At 38.4% G+C, this 23206-nt stretch overlaps 2 protein-coding genes across 3 annotated transcripts in view; one reads left to right on the top strand and one right to left on the bottom strand.

Moving 5' to 3' along the window:
* The window catches only part of LOC115661441 (protein DETOXIFICATION 16-like), a 42870-nt gene extending 34009 nt beyond the window's left edge, over positions 1-8861 (bottom strand). The window contains exons 1-8 of one of the 2 annotated variants that reach the window (XM_030583716.2): positions 8568-8861; positions 7331-7875; positions 6926-7012; positions 6759-6815; positions 6423-6661; positions 6125-6243; positions 5934-6020; positions 5394-5841 (exon numbers count right to left, since the gene is read on the bottom strand). In XM_030583716.2, the coding sequence (XP_030439576.1) occupies positions 5779-5841; positions 5934-6020; positions 6125-6243; positions 6423-6661; positions 6759-6815; positions 6926-7012; positions 7331-7875; positions 8568-8846 (1476 nt within the window). In that variant the 5' untranslated portion in view covers positions 8847-8861 and the 3' untranslated portion in view covers positions 5394-5778. Of the gene's footprint in view, positions 1-5393; positions 5842-5933; positions 6021-6124; positions 6244-6422; positions 6662-6758; positions 6816-6925; positions 7013-7330; positions 7876-8567 lie in introns of those variants that run through there. The other variant, XM_056310339.1, reaches the window with a different exon arrangement.
* Positions 8862-14515: 5654 nt separating this feature from the next.
* LOC130137885 (F-box/LRR-repeat protein 17-like) lies at positions 14516-21721 on the top strand. Its single transcript, XM_056310395.1, has 4 exons — positions 14516-14552; positions 18108-18753; positions 19191-19292; positions 21032-21721. Exons 1-4 carry the CDS (start codon positions 14516-14518, stop codon positions 21036-21038), a joined length of 792 nt encoding a protein of 263 aa, XP_056166370.1. The 3' UTR covers positions 21039-21721.
* The last annotated feature ends 1485 nt before the right edge of the window (positions 21722-23206 follow it).

The raw sequence follows: 23206 nt of genomic DNA, 5'->3' as shown, positions 1-23206 counted from the left end.
TCTTTCTCTTTCCTCGTGCTAAGTCTATTGCTTGTGGAGGTGGGATCCATGAATTACCCGTCGTGCAATCCCATCTCAATTCGTTTGCCTACTGAAACAAGCCAATTAAGAGACTCAGCAGTGGCACCAACTAGGCGGTGTCTATATTCATATGGGAGAGATTTAATGAGCAACTTCATTTGTTCATGGTCAGTAAGTTCTGGGGTGACCTGGGCGGCTAAGTTCCTCCATCTGGTGGCATATTCTTTGAATGATTCACTTTTCTTCTTCTTAGTGCGTTCGAGGTCGTCACGAAAAAATGTGACGTCGAGGTTGAATTGATATTATTTGAGGAATGCGTTCGCGATATCATCCCAGGATTTGAAGGCATCCACATCTTTCGACATATAACATGTCAAAGCTGGCCCTGTCAAGCTTGCTTGAAAGGTCTGGATCATGAGGAGCTCATTATCGACATATTGGGTCATCCGCACATGATAGATGTGCAAGTGGTGCTTGAGGCATGAAGTGCCATTATATTTTTCGAATTTTGGCATTTTAAATTTTTCTAGCACCTTGACCCTTTTGTACACGGATAAGTCAAGTGGGATAGCATGTTGCTGGCCTTGCAATTGTTTCAACATCTCCTCGACCTTTGCAAGGCGCTTGTCATGCTCTGTCATAGGCGCGCTTACAAGTTCAGTCTTCTTGATGGCAAGTGGAAGCGTATCGTCCTTTAGCAGGGGCATTTTGCTGTCGCTGGCGGAGGCTTTCTATTTTCCAGTAGGCGGTGGTGGTAACATCACCTCAATTGATGCAGGGTTGGGCATGAGCTTGCCATTGATAGATTCTACCTGTTTGGTGAGATTTTCAAGTACATTGAAAACCATTTTCATTTCGTTTTCCTTGTTATTGAGACGGATCGGCATGTTTTCCTCGGCCATTTAATTTGTAACTACCTGTGAAGACGTTAAAATAAATGAGTATAAGATCTCATAAAGAATCAGTTCATGACTTAGTCTAGTTTTGTACGTATTTTCTTTATTTGCAAAAAATAAGAGAAGCAAAAAAAGTTGTTATTTACATATTCATTACAACGGCAACCCTGGGGTTCAAACCCCGGTCGCCTCGGACCTTTCATTCCCCGGATACCACTAGGCTAAGGCCATGATAGTATCTTTAGAGCGTAATTTCTTTTATTTACATATCAAAAAGTGGTCCAACTTATATTAACATCAGTACAATCCCTAAACATTTAAAACTAGAAAACATAAACTCCTAAACATAAATACTAGGAAATTATAAAAGGCATGGGCTTTTAACAATAAGGGGGCCTTTCTCAGACACTCATTCTATATATGATGGGGAAGCCACAATCTCTCGGAGTCACTTATTTTCACGGACAAGCTACGCGATAAGCGTATCACTTGTCCCCATAGTCTTTTCAAGATGATTGATCCGTGCTTGGGGATTGGGCTTGTCAACCATATCTGGGATCTTTGACTGTAAAGCTGCTGGGATTTGATGATGGAGAATGTAGAATAGAGAGGCATGGTGGACTTTTTCTTACCCTTTCAGTCTCCTGGGTACAAGTACATTCTCAAGCTGACACTCGACCCATGCACTCTGGATGGCATGAATCTCGCTGATGTAGTTATAGTTCGAGCGAGTGAATCGGACTCGAAACAGGTCCGTCTTGAGAGGCGGTGAGATCTCCTGAAGGGCCCTGTACTGGCGGGCTACCCGGTAGGGGTAGTAAGAAGTGGCACCAGATAAACCGAGCAATGGAACAGGGTTGTGAAATCTGTGAGCATAAGGAGCCCGACCCTCATGGAACCATTTAGCATGCCATAAGAATGCTTTGGGATCGGGGTTTTTTAAAAAGTTTATCCAACAAGAGTAATCCTTATTAGGGGAATTATTTTTTAAGATCTCAAATCTTTGTATCGGATGCATAAAGTCATCAATTTCAAAAAGCTACATAAAGTGCCCGAATCCTCTCAAGTGAGACAAAAACCAAATTTGCAAAATTTCCGAGGCGGCCCGCATGACCTTCTCCTCATTTTGTTTAAAACGGTTAAGGGACAAGAATGTTTCTGCCAATACCAAATTAATATAACCCATGGCAGTGCAAATTTGTTTAGCAACATACGCAATTGAGGGGTTTATAGAATTTTTGCGATGAGGAAAAATGACAAACCCGATAAAAGCTAGGAGAAAGATTGTATTTTTTTTAATCATGAGTTGATTTTCAAAGCATTCGTTTAAGAAAAATAAGGGGCATGAATTACAATGAGCTTTAACGACCCTTTTTACGACATTGATCTCAACTCGTAAAAATTGGGACAATTCGGGTATAGGAGATATGCCCAAAAGTAGTTTGATGAGTTCATATCCCAAAGGTATTCCAATGGCAAACACTATATTCTTCCAAAGTCGAGGTCATTTCAAATTTACCAAATACGAAAGTGGATGTCTGAGGGCACTAAAAATGTGCCAATGCCTGCATCATGCTAGAATGGACATTGATCTTGAGCAGTGAAAGTAGGCGACCAATTCTTGCTTTGACATATTGTTGGCCGTTTTAATCTAGCCGGCCCCACCACGCCAGAAGCTTTATCTTAGGAGTGGGGACGAATTGGACATCAGCTCTTCACATCGTATATAGAATGAAATCAACGGGTAACCTAACAGTCACAAATTAAAGGAATAAGTGCGTTGCATAATAAAATAAGAAGGGATAGAATATATACCTTTCCTTGAACCATGGCAATCACAACAATATGCACATGAAGAGTGAGGTTCGATTTCTATTTAGACTGGTTCAACAAAGTGAAGCTAAAAGGGTGCCTGACCGTTGCAGTCTCGCGTTGGTGTCAAGTCCTTTTAACCTCGGCCAAGTCAAAAAGAATATCTTATAGTCACGTGAATAATGGCTAAAGATAGATCTTTACGACATTTAGATATAAATTTCGGGAAAAGAAAGGCAACCTCTACATCGCGGGCTCGCGTTCGAGGTCGTATCTTTGTTAACACTATCCTAAAGTACCTTATCACGGCCCAGGTCCAGCGGCATGGTTATGTGTGCAACAGTGTAGTGCTGAATCATTAAAGCATGCACAACAATTCATAAATAATCAATTCAAAACTGCAAGAACATTTAACACCTTACTATCAGGGTCATACCTGGAATCCTCGCTGCAAAACAAAAAGTGTTTTTGAACAGGATAAATTTTTTTGGCTTAAGTCCACTCAAGAAAAATTAGTCTCCAGCGGAGTCGCCAAGCTGTCGCGATCGACCTCCGGCTTTTTTAAGATAAAAGAAGGGTCGCCTGGTACGCGCTAAGCCTAGGTCTGGGACTTAACTCGGGCTCTCCTAAGCCTATACCATATCGCGACTTAGGATTTAGGTTTTTAACTTGCAAGTGGTTTTTATCAAGGAGTCGCCACTAATCAGTTTGGGGTGGGTCGATTAGAAACCCAAGTAAGGTGATGGGAGAATCACCCTACTCCTACGAACCAGAGATTAAGTGAGTTCGGAAACTTGATTACACTAGTTGAATAACTAGTGCCTTTTCGGTACCTTTTTACCCTATTCATTTCTAAAAATATTTGTCAAACAATTTGGATTGATTTTAGGACCTTTCTCATAAAATGTGAGGTGATCAAGCGAGTGCATAATCATAAATGATTAGTAGTCAAGATAGATATGCAGCTTAGAGTTCTAAACCTAACTAAGGTGACAACATTCAAAACATAACAATTTAGGCAATTATATTCTAATTAAAAACAACATGCATAATAACAATACAACAACAATTTAAAACATTCAGATATATCATATAATTTAGAAAAATATTAGATAATACTATATCTAAATTATATCCTAATTTTAAAAAGAAAATGAAAAAAATTCGAAATTTTTTTTTAAATATTTTTTTATTTTAATTTTTATAAAAAATATTTTTTAATAAAAATAATATTAAAACCGGGTCGGGTCAGCGGATCCGAATCGATCAGAACCGACCCGGGTCAACGGATCCTACCCAAGGCGTTGACCTGCGTCGGGTCGGTTGATTCGGGTCGGTCAGAACCGACCCAGGTCAACGGATCCTACCCAAGGCGCTGACCCGGGTCGAGTCGGTTGATTCAGGTCGGATTGATTCCCGCGTGCATAGGCATGCGGGGATGCCGGTGGAGACAAAATTGACCTCTCGCCGGCTGACGCAGGCCTGCTCCAACCTAAATCCGGCCTCTGGGGACCACCACCAGGCCTTCTTATCCACCTAGATCACCGTCCGACCACTCACTCGCCGGCAAGCGACCAAAATAAATTCGGCCTCAATGAGGCATTTCGTCGAACACCTGGCGTGCACAACCAAAAAGGGGAACTTTCGACCTGTTTCGGGGCCCCGCCTTACCTTTGGTGACGACGTACATGCTGTAGGGAACAATGGTATGGGCCGAGATTCGCGCGAAACGACCGGCGTGAGTCCCGACCAAACCACACACAAAAATAGGGCAGAACAAGGGTAGTTGGGGGCCGGGGAGGCTCACCGGTCAGCGGCGCATCTAGGGGGTCTCCGGCTGATCTGGGGGCGACGGTGAGGCTACTGGCTCCTTTCTCGCGACCTGTGAGCCCTCGGTATACTCCCCCCCTCTCTCTCTCTCTCTCTCTCTCTCTCTCTCTCTCTCTCTCTCTCTCTCTCTCTCTCTCTATATATATATATATATATATATATTTTCTCTCAAATCCTCTCTCTTCTTCTCTCTCTCTTTCTCTATTTTTTTGTTCAAAGGGGACCGATCCGTCTCTCTCTCTCTCTCTCGCCGGCTTATAAAGCCGATGCTGTGCCACTCTCCCTGCTCTCATCTTCTCCATTAATGGCCTGCACCGGCCTAGGCCTGCTTAAGACTTTTGTGGCCATTTAGGCCGGTGCAGGGGGTTGTTCTGGTGCCAGAGAAGAAGAGAAGAAGAAGAGGGAGAGGAGGCCAGGAAATCGGGGAGGACGGGACTAGCCATCAATGCCAGTCCTGTTGGCGTGCTTCCCTATCCATATTCTGCTAGAATGGACAGGGAGCAGCCGCTCCATCGTCGGTTGTTTGGACGGTGTAAAACAGGGGAAAGCAGAGGAGAGAAGGAAGAAGAGGGAACTGAGCCGGGTTGGGCCCAGCTCGCACAGAGGAAAAGAAGAAAGAGAAGGGCAGGCTAGGCCCATGCGGGGGAAAAGAAGCAAGGGCCGGGTCGACCCGGCCCCGACCCAGCCCAATCCGTTGTTTTTTTTTGTATTATTATTATTATTTTTTAAAAAAATTTGTTTAAAAACTCTAATTAGTGCAATTACCATTATCATGCCCAATGTCTAGATGCAATGCAATTGGATGAAAATATTTTTTGTTTCAGGAACTAAAAATTTAATTCCTAATTTTTACATAATTAATTTAATTTGGTAATTAAAAATATGTGTCAACAAGATGGTCTCTATTAGCTGTTGCAGGGGACTTATTCATGTCCTACTAATTGAACAAGGATGACACAAGCGGTGGACAGTGCACCAAACTCTTCCTAGATCCTCATAAAGAGATTTCTCAGATCAACCTTGCTGGATACCGATTTCCCATTTGTTTCAAACTTTTGGCAGGAGTTCCACATGTGGCTCTTCCTCATGTGTGGCAGCATGAGATCCAGAGGGATAAGTACGTCTTATTTCATCAATTTGCACTAGGTTTCAACGCCAGGAACTGGAGTTTCTGTAGTCTACCATCCGATTCCAACGGCGATATTTCTTCACTGTAGCTTTATGATAACAATCCAGTGGCAGGACTCACAGCGCTATGTACTCTGTCAGTGGCTTTCTTTGCCTGCAATAATACCAGATGTCAAGTACCAACCATAGATCAAATAATACTTTACACGGTAAAAACGTTCCATTTATCGATGCATCGTAAATTACCTCTTTCTCCCAGTTGGTACATCCTGTTAGGACCGCAAGTAACAATGCTTGCGCAAAGAGTGCAACTATAATCCCGATCCAGAGGCCCTGCAGCTCGATAGGATGAACAGGCAATCATATAAATATCGGACTGACTTACAATGAAAGCAAAGGACGAATTGCAGTAGAATGGTAGGGTAACTGCGATTTACCTTTCCGCCAATGTGACAGACAAAAGCTAGGAATATGGCCATCGGAATACCCAACAAATAGTAGGCACCCAAATTGATGAAAGCTCCAATCTTTTGCCATCCACATCCTCTTGCAGTGCCTGAAAAAAATGTAACTTATAGCATCAAAACAGTCGAAGTACAAATAGGTTTTAACTTGAAAATATTTGAGATTTGACACAATCTCCATCTTCCCTCCCTATTAACAGGATAAGCAGTCAAAGTTAAACTAGGTCAGGTGCGCCATTAAATTGCAATAATAAGTAAAGTTCGTGCATACCTGAAAGCACGGACTGAATGCCATCGATAATATGGGAAGTTGCGATTAGTACCAACATATCTCCCACATAGTTCACGATTTCTTCTTCTGTGCTATAGAGGTAGCCCCACACCCTTCGACCAAAGATCATGAGAGTACCTGCAAGCAAACCTTCCGTGGCGACCATCATTAAGGAAACATAAATTGCCAAACGAGCTGCTTGTGGTCTTCCAGCGCCCAATTCATTTGAAACTCTCGTGCTGCCAAACATAAGGCCAAGAAAGTGTGAGGCTGTGGAATAGCAGCTTCTTTTGCAAGATCTACTGAAGTAAATAAAGCTTAACCAGTTAGAATTACCTTATTGAACCACTGAGTCCTAGAGGTATCATGTAAATCAAGGAGCAGGTGTTCAGGCTGAAACAAGCACAAGATAACTAAGTTTACATTATTTAAAAATGATAGCAACTAGTGCCAAGAGGTTAGCAATTTTGTTCGCTTCTTGTTGATACAAAGTACTGATGCACCTGATTGAGAGGACCGACGTTTCAAGTTTTGGATTGGGAAGAAGTCCTGATAATAAGACCATCATTTCAAATGACCAAATCTCGAAGCTGTTGAGCAATGAACCAAACAGAAACATCATAATTGCTTCTAGCTACAGAATCATGAAGACCCATGTCAACATTGCACAATGAATAGCATCAAGGCCAATTAATAAGAAAATGCAATCACTTCAAAGTCGTAAAAATCACATCATGAACATAAACTAGAATAAAAAGGTTGATAGCCCTTTAATGATTCTGAAGAAGGATAATGACCATCACTTGTCTCGTACACTGTCCCACAAGTTTTTGATCCTTTATGGATCTCTTTTTCTTTCTCTTTTTGTTGCCAAAAGTGAACTAGGAGCATAAAAGCTTGAGAATTACCAGATCATGACAGCAGAAGGAATTGCTAATTTCAGAAATCCGGGAATCCCATGAAAGGCCTCCTTGGAGAAACCGGTCCAAGTTCTTTTACAAGACGGTGAAATTCTGACATATATTGCCAGTAACAGCACATTTATCCAGTACGAGATAGCATTTGCCAAAGCAGCGCCTTTGTTTCCAAGTCCAGACTTGAACACCAGAAACCAACATATAAAAATATGCAGCAATGTGGTGATTCCTGAACTGACCATCATTGGAACGACATTGTTCTGTGTCTGCAGAAACCTGATGTGGCACTGCAGGAGTGCATATGCGAAAATGCTAGGGATCATGAACCGAGCGTAGGATCCTGCCTCCTCCGATATCTGAGGATCTTGCTTGAAGAAGAGAAGGATTTGGCCCGTGTTGGCCCAAATGATAGCGAGTGGAATGCTAGCTAATAGGAGAACGATCATGGCCCTCTGCTTGTAGATACCAAGCATGTGGTATTGCTTAGCTCCATAAGACTGACCGCAAAATGTGTCCAATGCACTTGCCATTCCTATCTGTTATGGACCAAGCATCTATAAGATGGTGTTTGGAGCAATTGATAGATGTCCCAAAATGAAATTAAAGAAGTTTGTCAGTATATCCTAGGAGCCCAAATGAGGCCTTGCTTGGAGCATCAGGAGGGCATTGCCATAGTTCACTCAACCTATATCCATTGGAAGAATCTGAACAGGAAAATTCTTTCATCTATTTGATTTTCGGACTAGGGTCCCCAACAATCTTTTTTAAGTGCAGTTAACAAATGTCCTAATTTGTGACAAACACCAACATTACGTTTCCAATCTCGCCATTGTTAGATCTAGCTAGAGAGAGAATCACACATTTAGCGCACTGAGGTTATTGAGAGATAACATATCCAGTAGATCAATCTTTGTCAAACTGCAATAATCTGAAAAGGAGCTAAGGTTAATAGACAAGCAATCTATTCATGGTACTTGGAGAGCAGGAGCGCCACGCAGTCTTAATTGATCCGACAATCGCTAGACTCTGTTTATTCAACAGGAAAGAGAATTCCTATAATCATGTCAGCAATAGAAGTGGCACTATACATCTTTCAAGATAAATAACATCGTGGAAGAAAACTTTCGTAGAAGTGACATGGTATGATGCTACTTTCCGATTCTTAAAATCTTTTATCTCTTAGTTGGTTTATCTCAAGATTAAAACGGGAAGAATTGTTGTGTCTTACCAACAAGCTAAAGCCAGTCACAGAAGCGAAGGACGTGGCCATGGAAGCACCGGAAAGTGCCAGCTCTCCAAGATGACCCACAAACATCACCGAGATCACCTGCAAACAATATATCATGAGGTTCACCGATACCAATGGCCCGGCCAACGACAGTTGCCGCTTCATTTCCAAGAAAATCTCGTCTTTCTTGAATCCATTCCCTGATGTGGATGCCTTCTTCTCCTGGGAAACTGCTAACAGGGTTGACTCCAAATGCTGTTTCTGTTCTTCCACGTCCATTTGATTGGTTCTTCTGTGCTTTTGGGCAGAGTGAGCGAAGCAGAGGGTAAAAACAGGGCAATAGCTTTAGAGATCCTAGAGATTCTCTCCGCAGAAAATGACCTAGTTGACGCCTTCAAAGACAACAACACACGTTTCTTCTCTGACAGCTACGTTTATCTTCTCGCATGCTTGGTGAAGTAGAATTTGGCAGATTTTTGTCGGGTTGGATTTCTTCTGAGTATTAAATATCTCAATTGTCTCTTTAATGCAAATAAAGTGTACCGAGACAACCAGAAGATTCCACCGAAGGAGACAAATCCGGTGTCCTTCTCACAAATACAATTGGAAAATTAGCGGCAAAAGGATACTATAAGTACCATAAGTTGTGTGCGGAGATCATTTTGATGTCATAACTTTTTTTCGAATCACTTTGGTGTCAAGTCGGAGGAAAAGAGATCACTTTAGTGACTCCAGTCAAAATTCCGGCAAAAAAAAGAGCCATGTCAGATTTCCAACAAGCTATGTCAGCTTTCCGGCGAGCCATTTCAGTATTAGAAATTAATAAATAAAAAAACCCACGTCAGATTTCCGGCGGCCATGCCAGCATTGGCACTAAGATGATCGTTTTTCATAAAAGTTGACACCAAAATGATCCGAAAAAAAAAGTTATGGCACCAAAGTGATCTCCGTACATAATTTATGGCATTTATAGTGTCTTTTTGCCGAAAATTAGCATTCTTTTTGTTTTGCCTGAACTAGAAAATCAACATCCTCATAGATCGAATATCAATCACACGATAATTGTCGATGTTGATGTGTTGCCGGAGTATGTTCCCTGTATTTGGTTGCCCACTGAACTTTGCCTTTGCTTGAAAGTCGTCGATGCATAATTCGAACTTTCCAGTTTCCAGTTACTTCGCTGAGAACAAATATTGAGCTTTTATTTTCGATCTTCAATCAAGTCTCTCTTGATTTTCCAATCAATGATACGCACTGACTGTGAACATTGGTATACAGAAAAAAGAAGAAAAAGACAAGTTGACTTGTCGATAAGGGTGGGCTTAAAAAAAAAGATATATAAGGAGGGGACGATTACAAAGAAGAAAGAAGAAAGAAGGAAAAGGGAAAAAAAAAGAAGAAGGAGAAAAAAGAAGAAGGGAGTTCGTGGCCACGCGTTTTGGAGATTTCGACAAGCGGGATTAACTCCGTTTCGTAGTGCTTGGTAATAATTTGTACTTTTTGTTCATTTAATTGGAAGAGTTTTCAGAGTTGAGCTCTACATTCGGATCCATGTGAATTTTGAGTTTCTGGGTTCACTCAAGGGGTTGTTAAGTTGTGAAATTATGTGGAAATGATAGCTTAGGTTGTTGTGGATTTGTGCAATTTTACAGAAGTCCATGCTGAATTACAGTTTGGTCGTAATTATTTTTTAAAGTTTTGCGCTCGTATTTGCCTAGTTCCAAATTTCTGTTTTTGGCGATGGTTTTTGCTGTCTTTTGAGTCGGAAGAGTTTAGGAACGTTTAGTACTTTAAAATGACAATAAGCCCACTTGAATCAGAGTTCGGTAGAGAGAGATAAGGCACGAGAAAATTTGTCACCCAAGTGGCCTTTCATCACGTGAGTGGTTTTTTTTCAGGTTAGTGGTTATTTGTCGTGATTGGCACTTCTTGAGGTCTGTTGTCGACCCGTAAGGAACGTTTTGACTCCAAAATATGTTTTCTAGCCAAATCTTAGTTAAGATGGTTATTTATTTGAGTTTGAATATCGCTTCTCGTTTAATTGATAAGATTTCGAATTCGCTTGAGATAACTTTCAATGTTTAATTTAAACATTTCCAGGTGAACGGTGCTTATCCCTTCTTTAAATTTGTAAACTCATATTTTAAAAGTGGTGAGGATTAAGGAGCACATTTGTTGCATAAATACCGATCGGGTGTTAGCAACCCTTTATGGTATTTCAAATAGTTTGAGTTGATTTTGATCATTTGAAATAGATTGATTTGAATACTTGTGAATGGTTTGAGGAATGGTTTATAAAATGAATTTTGAAAGGTTATACAAACTGATTTTATGAACCTAAATTTTGAAATGTATTCTAGTTTATGAGATGTATTCTCGATTTGATTTGTGAGTTATTGTAGGATAGGTTTGTGTTTGATGCTCATTGTCATTGTGCTCAAAATACATTGAAGGTTAGTGGGTATGAATATCATTCTCATGATATCATTGTGGGCTAAACCACCAACAATATAGGTAAAGATTTAGCTAAGGAGGAATCTTGGTCCCCTTTGTCCAAGGTGTTAAGTTTGATCATGGTTAGATATTGAACACTAGAGTGATTAATGGAATATACTACTGATGTGTGATTTAGTAAATTTTGATAAATGGAATTGGCCATTAATATTATTTTGATTTTGTTGATTGATATGATACATATAAACCATTATTGAGATGGTAAAACTTGCTTTTGACATTATGTGTATATTATATACTTGATTTGGGATATTGAGTTATGGTATTAATTTTATATATGCACAGTGAATGCTCGATATGTTTAAAAGAGATTTGCTCTACTCACTAGGCTATGGTTGAATGTTTTTTAGGTTCTTCCGCTAGGGACAAGTAGGATGAGGGCACTATAAGTGGGGAACTTTTAGTAGTGGGATTTTTTGGTATGAGCTGAGCTAGTTGTATATATCTGAGTTGATACTTGTTGGGTTAGCTAAGTTATGATATATATACGTTTTTTTTTTGTGCATTGTTGAAACTATGAACAAGTTTATCTAACACACACACACACACACACACACACACACACACACATATATATATATATATATATATGTATATATATGTATGGAGGTATGTCTTTTGATAATAGGTTGGACATTGGTTTGTATTTATGGCTACGTCCTTGTATTCGAAGGACGGCTGTATCATTTTCCCTTATACTTGTAGAAGCTGGGGTGTGACACTGAAAATCTAATATTGTTGAAAGATGAATTAAGGGCTGGTGACCTCTTATGGGCGTAATTACAATATAGTAAATTAAAAATTAACAAAAGTTTTGGACTTGTGTTGATTGAGCTTGTTTGAAACATCCCTTAGCTGATTTTGATGATAACAAAACTTAACTGAGTACTTAATATCTTTGATAAAATGTGCAACTATATTTTATTAATGTGGATATGAAAAAGAAGCAGAGGTTATATTTATGAAGAATTCATGGACTACCAGAGCCAGAATAAATGAGGAGGCATATCCAAGCCGAACCATATAAATCTTGCTTGTAATTTCTCTTTCCTAAACTTTTTGTTAATATTGTTAGCTCACTTACAAAACCAATTCATCCCCTGTTGATTGTTTATTTGGACTTAATAGGGCAGTTGATTAGAAAATGAATGAAGCGACGTGATTGAAAGTGGAAGGAAAACTTAAGTGACCAGATTCAAAGAAATAGTGTGAGTTTCTGGGATTGTGAGCTTAATAATTCGTCCGCCAAATCTTCTAGAGTCGAATGTAAAAGATTATTGCGCTTAAACTTCGCTAAGACGGGATAAACACAATGGTTAATATTTGACTAAGTTAATTGAAATTGTTGAACAAGCTTAAGCTAGTATTGCTAGGGTACTTCTTCTATCTTTGTATTTAATACTAATTAGAACAACTATAGATTTAAATATTATGTTGTAAAATTAATGCAGAAACTGATATGATCTTATAATTTAAATCAACGCAAAATCATTATAAAAGTAAATGAGGAACAATAAAGATACTAGAGACTTACGTGGTTTGGTTTGAATATTGGTACCTACTCCACGGGAAGAGCCAGCAGCATATAATCGACTAATAATCGGAAAATCATAATTACAATTACTCTTTTGAGCGTTTCTCGCATCTAGATTAAGCTTAAACTCATTATGATTGTAAATAAACAACTTGATTTGATATAATACTCAAAACACAAATCACCTTCTACGGCTAAACAGAAATCAATTTGATAGTATTGCTAAGGTACTTCTATCTTTGTATCAATTTCGTCATGGCTTTCTTTAGGGAGCTTGATTTCTCTTGTGCGGCTCCTGCTCTCTACTGAAGGAACCCTGAAAGTCCTTCACTATGCGGCTATCATACTGAAAAGAAAAAGCGAAAATGTAAGAAACCTTTCTTTTACTTTCTGTTTCTCTAACTTCACTTGGCCCTACACATATATTCTATATATATATATATATATATATATATAGAATATATGTGAGCCCCTTCTTTTGTCTTGTAGCAGCAAGGGCCTTTTATTTATTTTTCTCTCTTGTGTGGATATATAGAGGTATCAAACAACTACACATCCAAGTCCTTTCAACGATCTTTATGAGCCAATAATCCTGAGCCCCTTCATCCAAAACCAGTTGAGGAGATTACTTCATCAGATGAATTTTAATCCAAATAGGAAAGTGGATTTCTTGAGATTATTCACACAAGCTCAAACTCGAAATATAATTTAACAGATTATAACTTAGCGCTCGTGAAAGAAACTTTTCTCAAGCTTTTTTATCCACCATTGATTTGGAGATTATAACTTGCCATTCTCTCACTGACCCTCAAATCAATAGTGGATAAGACTGCTTGGGGAAAGTTTTTTTTTTTTTACACTGCTGTATATGCTCTTATTTTCCTACCCTGATTGAAATTTTTTTACCTTTTTTTGTGTGGGAGCAAGCCATGTTCTCATATTATATGATCTTATTTCAACAGCACGAATTTACACCCATCAGACTCACAAAAAGTCAAGTTTTACTGCACAAAGATTTATTTTCTTTATTACCAAACAAGATTAACATAAACTAAAACGCTCAAACTCCTCTTTTGTACAAGAAGTTTTTCCGTGCTGTGTTGTTGATGTTTTGTCCTGGTTCAGACAAGATTCAGTGCACAAGGATTTATTTTCTTTATTACCAAACAAGATTACATAAACTCAAATTCTCAATGTCCTATTTTGTACAAGTTGTTTTTCCGTGCCGTGTCGTTTGATGTTTTGTCCTGGTTCAGACAAGATTCGGTGCACGAAGATTTATTTTCTTTATTACCAAACAAGATTAACATAAACTCAAATTCTCAATCTCCTACTCTGTACAAGTTGTTTTTCCGTGCCATGTCGTTTGATGTTTTGTCCCGATATAGACCTCGTCAAAGTCTACTTTGGATGGTGAAATATTAATTAGTAGTAGCATGCCCATGCTATGCATGGGCTTTCGGTTCATATCTATTCTATTTTGAAAAAAATAATTAATAATGGATATTAATGATCGATGGCTTAACAATTTAATGTACTTTTCCTATCTTTTTTTACAGTTTTTGGGTTTAAGTTTTACACAAATTGGGTTGCCTTTAGCTTTAGTTAATGCATGTTCTTGATATCTTAATTGTTTCAGTCATCCTATCCTTCTGTTTATATTTTCATTCTATACAAGTTTTGTACAAACATTAGCTAAGTTTAGTTTACAAGAAAGATGTTTTATGCTTTTCGATTATAAGAAAGATGTTTTATCTAATGAATAAAGTATTTCATAAAGAATATTTCACTAGGACTATTAAATATTGTTTTATTTATTTAGCCCCATATACAGAAATTATCAGCTCAATCAATAAAAGATAAGTTCCTCCAAAACAATGCAGAATCTCTAACCTAGTCCATGGTGAATACAGTTCCTAATGAAACCACGTGGAATGGTAGTAGGGTTTTCAGAACAGGGATGATCCACTCTTGTCTGAAATGGCTAATTGGTGACATTGAACTCAGAAGACCATGACATGATGATGATTAAGGAAAGAGCGATCAGTCTACTGATGGTCCAATGGAACTTGTTCTTTTTGCTCAGATGCCAAAAGTACAGGCTGCGTGAAACCGGGAAGCTCCCGACGGTCCCATTGGTCCCGAGCCGCACATACCAGGTAATCTATTTTATGTGCAATAGATGGTGTGGAAAGGAATCAAAGTACACAAGCAATCTGAAACATCGAGCTTGAGGTAGCAGAAAGTGGCAACGAGACGTTCAGGACCTGCATATAGAAATGAATTGAAGAATCATTTGATGGTGGAGTCGCAAAGAAATCAAATTCTAGCTACAAAAGTTATAAAAAAAGAGTACAAGCTACGAAAGCTTCAAAATTAAAGTGGATGGTGCATTTGTTTTACAAAAAATCATTGACTTGGGAAATGTCTTCCTAAAATGATTGCTTGTATTGTTTATACAAATAAATGAACTAAAAGTATTTTCATCATCAATACAAATATATAGGCATGAATGGTTGTTAATAGTGAAAACATTTTAAATTGATTAATTTTTCTAAGTGATACATGATCATTTTTAAAATGCAAACGGACCTTTAAAATATTCTTTTTTTCCACGCAAAAACGAAGAATCAAAATAGAGGTGGATTGGAAAAAGGAAGAAAGCAAATAGAAGGAGAAAGATTGAGCATCGAAAACTTAAATAATCGACACTTAATAAAGCATTTGTGGAGGACAGCTTGTTTGATGATCAATTTACTTATAAAACACTACAAAAAAACAAGTTGTTTGACGAATAATTTTTCGTCGCTAATTTGCGACGGAATTAGCGACGAATATTTTTTTCGTCGCAAATTAGCGACGAATAATTTTTCGTTGCTAATTTCTGACGAAAAAAAAATTCGTCGCAAATTTGCGACGAATTTTGCGACGGAAAAAAAATCCATCGCTAATTTGCGACGGAATTTGCCACGAAAAAAAATTCGTTGCAAATTTGCTACGGAATTAGCGACGAATACACTTCGTGGCAAATTAGCCACGAATTTTACCACGAATTTTTTTATAAAAAAATAGAATATTTTTTTTTGTTTTTTCGGGGTAAATTAGCGACGAATTTTACGACAAATACACTTCGTGGCACATTAGCCACGAATTTTTTTTATAAAAAAAAAATAGAATATATTTTTTGTTTTTTCGGGGCAAATTAGCGACGAATTTTGTGACGAATACACTTCGTGGCAAATTAGCCACGAATTTTTTTAATAAAAAATAGAATATTTTTTTTTGTTTTTTCGGGGCAAATTAGCAACGAATTTTGCAATGAATACACTTCGTGGCAAATTAGCCATGAATTTTTTTTTATAAAAAAATAGAATATATTTTTTTGTTTTTTCAGGGCAAATTAGCGACGAATTTTGCGACGAATACACTTCGTGGCAAATTAGCCGCGAATTTTTTTAATAAAAAAATAGAATATATATTTTTATTTTTTCGGGGCAAAGTAGCGACGAATTTTGCGATGAATACACTTCGTGGCAAATTAGCCACGAAATTTTTTTTATAAAAAATAGAATATTTTTTTTGTTTTTTCGGGGTAAATTAGCGATGAATACACTTCGTGGCAAATTAGCCACGAATTTGTTTTTTTATAAAAAAAAAATAAAATATTTTTTTTTAGGGGCAAATTAGCGATGAATACACTTCGTGGCAAATTAGCCACGAATTTTACTCGTGCATACTGCAAGGCAGATGATCCTTTTAGATAATTATTTGTACAAAAAATGTACGAGAATATAGTAATTACTTGCTGTTTTATAGTTTTCATGTACAAGTTTCAATATAAACTCGTAGAATTATTTTGTATTTTAGTTGTGCAATATCATTGGGTTTTGCTATCAATATAGTGAATTTGTACTTCATTGTATGATATACGAGTTTTTCTCGTGTTGCGACGTAATAGAATAGCTTTTCGATAAGTTAAAGTGCACAAGTTTTCTTTGTAGAAATTCAACAAACTACTTAGTAATTTTTTCTTAAGAAATAGTAGATCAATGGATTTTGGGTTTCAAATTGAGGCAAATACCATTCTCACATGAAAACCTGCTATCGCATAATAACATCCTAATTTTCCTTGCCATGTGAGGGAAAAATTGTTCGGTGACCCGCGCAAACTCTCTCTCCGTAATTGGTGTCTGGCATTCTCCATCACATTGAGCTGACTACATTATTCTTTGCGGATCTCACTTTTAATTTAAGATTATTTCTTGGATTTTTTCTTCTTTTTCTTGTGCTTTATATTATATTAAAAGACAAAACTACTCACATTCCTTTCAAATAATTTTTTTCACTCTAGCCTCATCTTCCACACCCATTCATTGCAAGGTTTCCTTCATGTCTGTCTTCTTCTAAACTTATTCCAACAATTATTAACTTTATTTCCCTGAATAATCCTCATGATCGTGAATTTTTCAACTTTGATTTTTGGTACAAATTTACGAAAATTTACTCAAAGATTGAATATTGTGGTTGATGAATGCATTATACTCAATTTACTCATATTTTATTGGAAGATAATATTGAAAAGGACCCAAATTGCTTAAATGTATCTATTGATAATGAAACTGCGAATGGAGAACAATAATCAATCATGTCAACAAGTTCATTTGGTGTTTCTCACACTAAACATTGAAACTTATTCCTTGATATATACATGTTTTAAGTGAATAATGACTTTCTTATTGATGCAATTGAAAACTTTTATTGTCTGATTCAGGTAAAATATATTTTTCAAGAGAGTAACCTTTTTCAGGGGAGCCAAGAAACTGACTGAATAATATCTTTTATTAAGCTGCATATGCAACTTGTTATTATTGCAGTGGATAATTTTCTTTTTATTAATGATTCAATGAAAATTATGGTGCATTTAGAATTGACAAAAAAATATGTGTTCCAGATCCCATGTACTTAGAATTTGAAACCTACTCGTCGAAATAGGTTTCTGAATTTTTGAATTTTGAAACTTACCATGCATGCCTTGGAACCTAGAACCGAACAGGTTCCCACCGGTCCGGTTCTCCGATTCTAGGTTTTATCTAGAATTATGCTCACTCCTAATGTAGAGTAGGTTCGAAGTTTCAAAAAATAAGGAACCTGTTCCGAAGGTCCGAACCAATTAATAATTTTTTTTTTGGTCAAACCCAATTGAATTTAGAAAGTTAATAATATCTAAAACGCGATCCAACTTGTGTCCATGGACTAGATCTTACTCCCCCTTTTCGTCGCCTGCCTTTTCAGACTACACTTCGTGGCAACAGCAACAGCAAACGCACGTTTTTTTCCTCTTTTTTCGAAAATTTTCAGGAACCCGCGCGCGAACTCGCCTCCCCCCTCACACCGTCGTCTCCCCTTCGCTCGCTCTTTTTATTCCCCCCCCCCCACCGCGTTCCCCTCTCTCTCTCTCTCTCTAACTTCTCTCCCTCTTTCTCTCTCTCTAGCCTCCTCCGCCGCTCCTCCGCCATGCACCGCCGCCTCCACCAGCCCCCCCTCCCCCCCTCCGACTCCCCCGCCTCCTCTGACGACGCCGCCGCCAAGCGCGGCAGCTACAACTGCGGCCGCCCCAAGAAGGGCCACTCCTGCCACGCCGGCTCCTCCCCTTCCCCCGCCTCCGACTCCTCCTCCTCCTCCGCTGCCGTCGCCGCCGCCGCGGCCTCCTCCATGCCCGTCAACGCCGCCGCTGCCGCCTCCTCCGCCGCCGCCGCCCCTCCTGCCGCGCCACCTGATCTTGCACCTCCGCCGAGCGCTCTCCTTCGACGACCTCGACGTCCGTGCCGACAAGGAGGAGGAGGACTTCGACGAGGTGGAGCCGGATCTCGACGAGCGGGATCGGGATTTCGTGGACGGGGATGCGGACGCCGGCGGGTTGCCCGCCAGGTGCTTGTGGGAGGTCCTGAGGAGGTTGCCGCCGGCAGAGCTGCTCGCGGTGGCACGGGTGTACAAGGGGTGGCGGGAGACCTCGAGGAGGGTGTGGTGGGCCGCCGAGGATTTGAAGCTCAGGGTTCCCTCGAGAGCTCGGCTCTGTTTCGTCGGATCGGTGTTGAACAAGTGCCCTGAGCTCGTTAGGCTATCTCTGTGGATGGAAAGGTTAGTAATCAGTCGTGGATTCGGATCTAGGATGTTTCTTCGCGAGGTGGATCGGATTGGTTGATGTTGATGCACTGATGAGACAAGGTTCATCTGGGGTTATCAATTAGGACCGAAGTTGATGCACGAGCTAATAACCGCAAGTGAACTGTTTGATCAATTGAATTGAAGCTTAAAATTAACAAAAAGAAATGTATGCTACGAGTAGTGGAAATGCTGCTTGATCAGCATTTATGGACAAACTTTCATGAATCAGGGAGTTTCAGGATTCGCACATTAACCCTTTAAGGAAGGCCGAGAACTTGTGAATCAGTTGTGAGTATCCTGATTGGATCTCACAATTAATTCCAGTTCGAGATCATGTGCTTGAGCTTCGTCAAATTTTTCTGGATTTATGACACTGATTCGGTTCTTGTTCTGTTTGTTGGCTTTCACAGTGATGTAGATGCGACGATGCTGGCTTGCATTGCGTTCTCATACCCTAATCTGGAGTCTGTGGAGATCTCAACATCCTCTAATGCTGTCAACCGGATTACAGGGTAAACTTTCTGTTCCCCTTTTGCGGATTAGGTCTTTCATATGAGATTTGTTTGGATCTTGGTTATATATGTATTGAGGCATTTCTGGGGTGGAGAACCCTAAGATCCCTGCATTACTGCTCAATTAATTCTATGCCATCAGCATTCATCTGTCTTTCAACCTTGGAAGTAGCAAACAAGAAGCCCGTCTAGTAATGTCGTCAGAATTTTTCTGGATTGTCGAATCTCTTCCAAATACTAATATACGAGATTTCATTTACCCACTGTATCATTTGTATTGACATTGACAAATCTTATTAAATCCTAATGCAAAATACACTGTAGTGTGGTGCGTGTAATACCTACAAGTTCTACACAATGCGCGTGAATTTATCGAACTTCGTCTATGCTGATTTGTTGTGGAAGAACTTGATTGGAACAGGCAAGAAGTTGATTGTACAAAAAAAATCAACAAATTGAAATGATTATAATTGGACTTAATCCTTTTTCAAAATGAAGAACAATATGGGGAGAGTGCTGCACTATGCAAAATGGCTCCAGACTAATTACAATTACCTTATCAAGGTTTTTCCATGAAAGAACAGAGCCGAGTGCACGGATTGAACAATTAAGGACGAAATCATGCTGTTCTACTAGAGATACGTCTCACGTGCATTTGATTTCATTTTATGATTTTAATTTCTTTCAGCCAATCTGATCACCAAGAAAAGTTGATGAATAATTAGCTAAGGAAAATGCACAATTTGCTGTTAAATACAAGTAATTAATGTGTTGCGGGTCTTTAAATTGGCATTCCCCGATACCTAAAATCTCCTGATTCCTCGTATTAAGAATGCTTAAAAGCCTCTTATGGCCAATTTGTCAAGAAATGGTTGCTCATATTCTTGTATTAGTCTAGTACTTGAAATAAGTACTCATGGATTAAGTTTTGTTATATTAATCTAAATTAAGTTGATTAACATAAAATTATGGGGAGAAAAACCCTTGTCCGGATGGTTAACAGCTCATTTCTTCAAGAAACCTTGGAAATATTGTTGGAAGTGATGTTACTGCTGGTTGCTGCTGTTGCTGACTTTTTAGATCCTCTAAACTTCTTGGTGCTGTGAACTCCATAGCCATTACTTTGGTTCCTCAAGTCCCCCATTTGCAATACATCTATAAGTGTATTACCTCTATCCTGGTCAAGAAATTGAGACGTATGCTTTTATTAGCTTGAATCAGACTGCCTTTATATGGGGGACAAGGATTGTTGAGAATGTTCTTTTTGCCCATGAGCTGGTGAATAATTATCACAGGAAGGGCTGTATCTCCAAGATGTGTTGTTAAGGCTGACATTATGAAAGCCTTTGACTCAGTGGATTTGAGATTTATTCTTAACATATTTCATGCTGCTGAGGCTCCTCATCATTTTGCTTAGTGGATTGCAGCATGATTACTACTCTTAAATTTTCGATCAATGTTATTGGGTAGTTAGCAGGCTATTTTAGAGGAAAGAAGGGATTCAGACAAGGAGATCACTTATCTCCCTATCTTTTTGTCGTGGCCATTGGGGTGCTTTCCAGATTACTTGATGTTGCAGCTACAAATGGGAACCTCTGAAATATTATGCTTCATGTAGCAAATCCCAAGTGAGTAAGCTACTCACTTGGGATTTGCAGATGATCTCATTTTCATGAATAATGATAAGGACTGATTGCTCTCTCTTTTGGTTGTGTTTGATATATTTAAAGCTCTTTCAGGTCTTGAGCTTAATCCAGCTAAGACAGAGCTCTATACTTCTGGTATTCAGAAGACTTAATGCAGGGGATGGTGGAATTTCTCGTTCCCCAGTTGGTGAGCTTCCTGTGAGATATCTGGGAGTCCCTCATGACTGCAAATCTTTGATTGATAAAGTCACTATTAATTTGCATTATATGGACCACTTGAAAGCTCTCTTATGCTGCAAGACTCCAGTTGATTAGTTCCGTTATACAGAGCATTGTCCACTGCTGGTGAAATGTATTCCTACTCACCAAAAAGTTCATTAACTTGATTGGCCAGAAAATCTTAGTTTTATCCTCTTCTTTTTTGGTAATGGCTCTCGTGCTAAAGGGGCCAAAGTAAGTTTGGATACTATTAGCTTGCCTAAAAAAGAGGGTGAAATTGGATTCAAAAGGATTGAGTGGTCGAATAAGGCTTGTGTTATGAGATGTATAAGGTTGTATTTTCACAGGCAGGATCCAGTTGGGTTGCTTGGTTGGTTGCTTATAGGCTATAGGTAGGTCCTTTTGGACTCTTCCGATCTAAGCTAAATTCCTCGTTCATTTGGAGGAAGTTTTTGAAGCTTAGAAATGATGTCAGGCCTTGTATCAAGCATGTCCCCTTGGCTCTCTGGTCAATCATTTCACTAGTAGAATTATCTATTGTTGTGAAAATATGGGACAAGCGAATCGGACAATAGAATATTTTTTTTTGTTTTTTCGGGCCAAATTAGCGACGAATACATTTCGTGGTAAATTAGCCACGAATTTTGCCACGAATTTTTTTTAATAAAAAAATAGAATATTTTTTTTTGTTTTTTTGGGCAAATTAGCTACGAATTTTGCCACGAATTTTTTTTAAATAAAAAAATAGAATATTTTCTTTTTTTTTCGGGGCAAATTAGCGACGAATTTTGCGACAAATACATTTCGTGGCAAATTAGCCACGAATTTTTTTTAGAAAAAAATAGAATATTTTTTTTGCTTTTTCGGGGCAAATTAACCACGAAATTTTTTTTATAAAAAAATAGAATATTTTTTTTTGTTTTTTTGGGCAAATTAGCCACGAATTTTTTTAAATAAAAAAATAGAATATATTTTTTTTGTTTTTTCAAGGTAAATTAGCGACGAATTTTGCGACGAATATACTTCGTAGCAAATTAGCCATGAATTTTGCCACGAATTTTTTTTATAAAAAAAATAGAATAAATTTTTTTGTTTTTTTGGGCAAATTAGCCACGAATTTTGTCACGAATTTTTTTAATGAAAAAATAGAATATTTTTCTTGTTTTTTCGAGGCAAATTTGCGACGAATATATTTCGTGGCAAATTAACCACGAATTTTGCCATGAAATTTTTTTTTAAAAATAGAATACATTTTTTTGTTTTTTCAGGGCAAATTAGCGACGAATTTTGCGATGAATACATCACGTGGCAAATTAGCCACGAATTTTGCCACGATTTTTTTTTATAAAAAATAGAATTTTTTTTGGGACAAATTTTGCAACGAATACACTTCGTGGCAAATTAGCCACGAATTTTGTCACGAATTTTTTTTATAAAAGATAGAATTTTTTTTTATTTTTTCGGGGCAAATTAGCGACGAATTTTGCAACGAATACACTTCGTGGCAAATTAGCCACGAATTTTTTTTAATAAAAAAATAGAATATTTTTTTTTTGTTTTTTCAGTGTAAATTAGCAACGAATTTTGCGACGAATACACTACATGGCAAATTAGCCACGAATTTTGCCACAAATTTTTTTTTTTTTGGGGCAAATTAGCGACGAATACACTTCGTGGCAAATCAGCCACGAATTTTGCCACGAATTTTTTTATAAAAAAATAGAATATATTTTTTTTTCGGGGCAAATTAGCGACGAATACACTTTGTGGCAAATTAGCCACGAATTTTGCCACGAATTTTTTTTTGTTTTTTCGGGGCAAATTAGCGACGAATACTCTTCGTGGCAAATTACGGCGCGCAACATCTCTACCTTGGTCGAAATGAAGTACGACGTCCCAGGACGCGTCGCCGACCCAACGCCCAACACTTAGAGCATTGCACATGCGGAAGCAATATACATAAATCACCCGTGAAATAATCAGTAAATGACCAAGGGTAGAACATCAACCAGCATTACGAAAATATATACTTGCGTCAACCAAGGAAAC

This window comes from Syzygium oleosum, unplaced genomic scaffold, assembly GCF_021117445.2.
Source record: "Syzygium oleosum isolate NSW1041296 unplaced genomic scaffold, Sole_v2.1 Sole_v2.04, whole genome shotgun sequence".
Classification (NCBI taxonomy): Eukaryota; Viridiplantae; Streptophyta; class Magnoliopsida; order Myrtales; family Myrtaceae; genus Syzygium; species Syzygium oleosum.
Note: the sequence above shows the minus strand (reverse complement) of the source record. Positions and strands in the feature narration are given on the sequence as shown.

What these genes read in the sequence shown, in the direction of transcription:
- LOC130137885 (XM_056310395.1), top strand. Translation starts at nt 14,516, where the DNA reads ATGGTGAATACAGTTCCTAATGAAACCACGTGGAATG. An exon ending in TAATGAAACCACGTGGAATG is followed by an intron (nt 14,553 to 18,107) that starts GTAGTAGGGTTT and finishes CTCTCTCTCTAG; the next exon opens with CCTCCTCCGCCGCTCCTCCG. An exon ending in CTATCTCTGTGGATGGAAAG is followed by an intron (nt 18,754 to 19,190) that starts GTTAGTAATCAG and finishes TGGCTTTCACAG; the next exon opens with TGATGTAGATGCGACGATGC.